The sequence below is a fragment of the Lygodium microphyllum genome, chromosome 6 (genome assembly GCF_053477565.2).
Source record: "Lygodium microphyllum isolate KBCC chromosome 6, Lygodium_microphyllum_v1.1.10, whole genome shotgun sequence".
Lineage (NCBI taxonomy): Eukaryota > Viridiplantae > Streptophyta > Polypodiopsida > Schizaeales > Lygodiaceae > Lygodium > Lygodium microphyllum.
This window is the reverse complement of record NC_141140.1, coordinates 126,487,829-126,493,828: the sequence shown is the minus strand read 5'-3', so window position 1 is coordinate 126,493,828 and position 6,000 is coordinate 126,487,829. Positions and strand designations below refer to the sequence as shown.

At 41.4% G+C, this 6,000-nt stretch overlaps 1 protein-coding gene across 4 annotated transcripts in view; it reads left to right on the top strand.

Moving 5' to 3' along the window:
- Positions 1-339: 339 nt before the first annotated feature.
- The window catches only part of LOC148035096 (putative dolichyl-diphosphooligosaccharide--protein glycosyltransferase subunit 3B), a 39,183-nt gene continuing 33,522 nt past the window's right edge, over positions 340-6,000 (top strand). For 2 of the 4 annotated variants that reach the window (XM_087680052.1, XM_087680053.1), the window contains exon 1: positions 340-1,577. In XM_087680052.1, the coding sequence (XP_087536178.1) occupies positions 454-1,500 (1,047 nt within the window). In that variant the 5' untranslated portion in view covers positions 340-453 and the 3' untranslated portion in view covers positions 1,501-1,577. Of the gene's footprint in view, positions 1,578-1,699; positions 1,940-2,726; positions 2,746-6,000 lie in introns of those variants that run through there. The other 2 variants (XM_087680054.1, XM_087680051.1) reach the window with 2 other exon arrangements.

Here is a 6,000-nt window from a genome sequence, read left to right as displayed (position 1 = left end):
TAAAATTACATATGAACTTAACTTAAGTCAAACAATTGAGCCATGTAAAATTTTTTATATTCTAGATTTTGTAAAACCCTAAAGTAATGCATCCTTGAGTGTCACTCTATTGGTCCCTCATTGTCTATCTTTTATGAACCTTTCATTTGTAAGTAAAACTAATTGATACAAATATCAAAATGTCCTAATATTTTTTCTTTGAGCTCTATATAGTATAAATAGTTTGACCATTAAAAATATTTATACAACTCACTTGGAAAAAAAATTTATAATGGAGGATTGTTAGATGACAATCTATTGGCCCCTTTACCCTATATGTATCGAGTAGGCGAGAAGGGGGAAAATGAAAAGGATTTGCCGTTCCATTCGGACTGAACAACGCTAAGGGTTATATGTAAGAGGGGGCGAGTCGTTGCCGGCAAGCTTGTTGGGGTATAATATTCAGCATCAGCGATGGCGGGGAGGACTACGCAACATGCCGTCGTCATCTTTTACTTCTTCTTCTTCTTCGTTTCTGCGGCCTTCAACCGCGTTGCCGTGTGCGATTCCAGCTCCTCCGACCGGGCGTCTGCGCTTCTCCAGCAACAGTCCCGCTCTCCTGACGGTGTCATCCGGCTCGATGATTCGGGCGTGCGTTACTTCATTCAGGAGCCCCATCGCAGGCCCTACTCTCTCATCATTTTCTTTGATGCCCAGCAGCTTCGCGACAACGCGGATCTCCGACTAGAAGACTTGCGCCGCGAATTTGGTCTACTGGCCTCGACCTACATCAAAAACAATGATGGGAAGGACCCCGCATCCAAGGTCTTTTTTGTGGATCTGGAATTCAGACAATCACAGAGCAGCTTCAACCTCTTCGGCGTAAACAGCCTGCCTCATATCAAGCATCTACCACCAGGATCTTCAAGCCCTAAGGATGCAGATGTGATGGATCAGAGTGATTTTGCACGGTCTGCCGAGGGAATGGCTTCCTTTGTCGAGTCAAAAACGAAGCAGAAAGTGGGCAGGATAGAGAGACCCCCACCTATCTCAAAGAAGCAACTCATCATTCTGATTGGTGGGCTTCTTGTTGCAGCACCCTTTGTCATCAAGAAGCTCATGCTTGGTGACACTTTTCTGCACGATCGGAAGATTTGGGCATCATTTGCATTATTTGTGTATTTCTTCAGTGTCTCTGGGGGAATGCATAACATTATTAGGAGCATGCCCCTCTTCATGGCAGATAGAAACAACCCTGGTAAACTTGTATTCTTTTACCATGGCTCTGGCATGCAACTAGGGGCGGAGGGCTTTGTAGTGGGTTTCCTTTACACAGTTTTCGGACTGATGCTGGCCTTCATAACACATTTTCTGGTCAAAGTGAAAAACCAGACTACACAACGGATGATCTTGTTGGTCTGCATGCTTTTAGGTTTTTGGGCTGTCAGGAAAGTCATTCTTTTAGACAATTGGAAAACTGGCTACTGGATTCATGGGTATTGGCCAAGCAGATGGCGATGAAATGCAACATGAGCAAGAGTATCTCCTCTCCAAAACTGACTGCTACTACTTTTTGGAGCTTGCAGCCCATATGCATGGTGGGTACGCAAGATTTTTTGAACTCTTTAGATTCTGGTGATATAAATAGTTGACATGCTGTACTTGAGTAAGGGTTTGATTTGTTGTTTTGTCTCTTGCATCAAACATCAAATATGAATAGTGAATGGTTAGATACATGGGAGTGCAGCTCGGTCATGTAGTGAAGACTGGACGTAGGCATATTGGTTGTAAAAAAGGTTCCATCTTTGGACTCCTGCTTCAAAAGGCAATTATGAATTGTGAATGGTTAAATAGATTAGCATGTAGTGTGGTCGTCTGGTTAAAGACTAAGCGAAGAAGCATTTATTGTTATAACTTGATTTTGTGAGGTTCCATCAAGTGTCTTTGAGGCTGGCTTGTGCTTCTTCCACAAGCTTTGTAAACGTTCTTTAGCATGAAGTGATCAATTGTTTTTCTTCATGCTCAATTGTGTTTTCTTTTTGGATGGGTTGGGAGGGGGTGGGGAGACATATGTGTTAGAGATTAGTCATCCCTTGGACTAGCATTTCTCAGGTTAGCATTGGTGCAATCAGTTCTCTCGGAGGTACTCTTGGAGGGCATTATTTATTATTTCTGTCAGTTTGGGCATTATTTCCAGTAGTCGTCAGTATATCTGGGCAGGTTTCATTGTTAGGACAATGCCACGCATTCAGGCTGTATTTATTTCAGTTAGTGCAGCTGTTTAGTTGGCCATTTTCAGTTGCTTATGACCAGATTTGACAGGTCGGCTATATTTGGCTGGCTGAGCTGCCATATTTCTTTCTTCTTTTTGTGGCTATTTATAGCCCACTTTCAGCGTGCCCTCTTTAGTTCATCTTTCCAAGGATTGGTGGGAGAGATCCGGTTCGAGGAGATACACTGATAGCTTTTGTATATCTGCCCTCTTCATTTCAGCATTCATTCACTGCAGAATTCTTCACTCTTTTCTCTCTCTCTTTCTCTTGTATTCATTTTCTTTTAGTCTTGTCCATATCCTTCTGCATTCATTGCACTTTGACATGGTATTAGAGCAGCATAGAAGGGCCGACTGATCGTGGGAAAACCTAATTGGGAGGATTCTTTGCGATAAAAGTTTGAGTTTTCAACCTTTGGAGGTTGTGATGAACAAGTTATGCGCAAAGAAAGAGCGAAGTTGCTGTTTTTTGCAGGTCCTTGCTATTTGTGAAGGAGGAAAGGCCTCGTTTTTTAGCCTTTTGCTGAAGATTTTGAGTTTTCATTGCCTCCGACGGGTGAAACTCTTTGACGACGAGTGGAGTAAGTCATAGAAGGCATTGGCACCGCAAGCAGAGTCAGAGGGGGTTGCCCTTGTTTTTATGCAAGTTATTCTATTTACAACGTTGACTGAAATTGACGCAACGTTTCAGGTTATTATGGACCGTAAGATCCTTGTGTCGCCTTCCTTCAGATCAAAAGCTTGATGGGGAGAATTAGTGCATATGGCACGTAATGTTGCTTGCCATCTTGGAGTCTCATGATTTGGCAGAGCTCATGATCGAGGCTGTCCTACAAATCATGATATCTCCAAGCTTTCTTCAGATGAGAAAGATGGGTTGATGAAGGTACAAGTTATTGGGATAAATTGAATGCCCACATCCATTCTTTCCTCTTTCTCTCTTGTACTCTAGCTATCATTGCTCACATCGAGCACTTAACCGTGGCTTAGGACATATGGTTGGTGTTATGAAGATGTGAAATTTTGAGATGTTTTAATCTTGCCGATAACATTTGATTAAGTTATTAATCAAATGTGCAAGGTTGTTTAGCACTTGTAATGCACATGGCAGTTATTTCATGGTAACAGGATAAAAACCTCAAGGATGCAGTGGATATCAAAGGCAAAAGTTGTAATAAGTTATGCTTGATAGGTATTGGTGGTACTTGGTGTCAAATTTGGGTCTCAACCAATTTATTGTCCACTAATATTAGTGGTGACATTAGAGGCTAGGCATTAATTAATTAATTAATGCCGGTCTAAGGGCTAATAATTGCTCAAGGATACTTGGAAAACAAATGGCTTAGCTAATTTAAATATTGACCAGTGGAATTAAATTTTTGAACACTAGAATAACTATTAAATTATTTTTAAAAAAATTAATAGTTAAAAATATATTTAGTAAGTTGGATAACATTGAAAAATGGGATTAGAAGGCTACCAATTGGCAAAATTTACCTATGCAAGTGGAAAAAACGTTTTAAGGGATTGATAGAAGTCTATTCCAACCATTGTGAGAGAGAATAAGCTTGTTAGAGAGCAAAAGGAGGGTGTCGATGTGATTTGCAGCCACCAGAGATGAGTCCTACAACATGTCATAGCAGTTTGGAGCTCTCCAGGGGTAGGTGACATCAGCTCAAGATCCTTTTGGTGTAGATGACAACATACAAGAGGGGGAGCAGTCTTTCGAGTGGTTCTAATTGTAGATGATAACTTTCATGGTTGTTTGAGCAGGGCAGTAGTAGCTTTTCAGTGTTTCTTGTGATAGAACTCTGAAATTTCTCTCTATAGCATTCTCTCTTGCCTTCCAGCTCTCTCTCAAGTTATCTTAGTATTTTCTAGCAGTTTGAGCCATTAGAGAAAGAGATTTCAGCCAATTTACATATAAAATTATGGTTTGACAGCCATCTTGGGATGTGTGCTTGGAATTAAGGTCCTAGGACTTGAATTCTAGTAGTTGAAATTGAGGAATATCAGGGAGATTTAAAAGGCCAGCCAGTCAATATCAGATTTGGGGCTGAATTTGTTATCAAGGATCAGGATGAAGGCGAATCCCTTGGCAAACCAAGGGGCAAATTGGTTTGGAGGCTTGCTAGTCAGTTTTGAAAGCAAGAGGCACTTGGGTCAATGGAGGAGATAAGAGAATCTTTGTTGTACTCCTTTCATTTGCAATATAAGATAAAAAAATACCGCAAGGGGTGCCAATTTTGGGGCCAATAAGATGTCCACTATCCAAGATTAAAGTAGTAAAACGTGCGCTTTTAGTTTATGTGAATTTAATGCTCGCTGTAATCAGTGCTAAATGAGGTTATTTACCACCCTATCTGAGAAGAAAGACTATTTTTGACAGTTCATTGTCGGGATACCATCAATTCCCTCGATTTGGTGTGGGCCCAAGGTATGTGATTGAAGGTCAGAAGCTTTGCTCTAGTGCTGAAGTTGTATTTAGTTGAGCATCACAACAATATTGTCTTCAGATAGTGAGATGGGATCAAGTATGGATTATGCTTCTCAATCTGAAAATTCACAAAGTATTAGGAAAAATGTAATGCTTGATCTTGGATAAGGCACGCAGTATCGACAACAAGTTGAGAATTAGGTAATTGGATAATTGGTGGGTCCTTCTAGGTGTCTTAAAGTTGATGACTAGCAAGAGAGAGGAGTTTGATGATTAGTGTAAAGATCACCGGAGGACAACAACTGAAATGTTAATGCAATTGGCAAATGATTCTTAGTGATGGGCTTTTTGAACTTAAAGGAGGGCAACAAAAACAACAAGGGAAAATTGTCTTTAAGAGCTTCGAGACATCAAGATGCATCAAAGGAAGAGCCAATACAGCAGCATAATGTTTTAAATGCGGGTAGTGAGCATAAGCAAGTGGTGCCAGTGGGGCAAGTGATGCATATGCAAGGCCAACTTGGAAGTGCCAATTAAATGCTTTTTGGATAGTAGGGCATGCATGCAATGATAGGGCAGCCATGATACTTTGGTGGTGGCACTAGTTTCCATGCTATGGTGGGTTAGAGTTTGTATGTGGGGATGTATGACATAACTTTGCTTCAAGGCGGTTAGAGACTCTTTGTTGGGAAGAGTTGGTTCGTATGATTATGGACTAGGAGGAGCAATTGAAAGGATAGGATGCTTCCAAATTGGAGGCATTGACATAGCACTTCTCTTAGAATAAGGGAAAGGACCAAAAGAAGAATGAGGACAAATTGAAGAAGGATAGAGAGAAGGATCCCACTTGTCACTTCTTTGGCAAGATAGGCCACTGGAAAAAGGATTGCCCTGACTAGGAGAAGAAGGACAAGGAGAAGAAGAAGCCTTCAAAGGATTCAAGAGCGGTGACTGCTCACTCATCAATTGTCTCTTCACTTGGAGGTGATTAAGGCATTGATCCCTAAGGCTTTTGATGCTGCATTGATGGTTCCACAACCTCGTGAGTGGATTGTTGACAATGGTGCCTCTTGGACACGACTCCTTCTGCAGTAGGTATTGCACATTTGCGGCCTTCGCATGGACAGATTCTCATCGGTGGTAGCTCTTCTATCCCTATTTAGGGGAGAGGTAATATGCAGCTTATTCTAGATGGGCAGGGTGGCACTCATACTTCAGAGGTGCTTTATGTGCCAAGCTTGGGCTACCGTTTGCTTTTGGTACATAAGATTTGTGCCCTAGGCCTCTTGGTTGAGTTTGACGAGGATTCCTT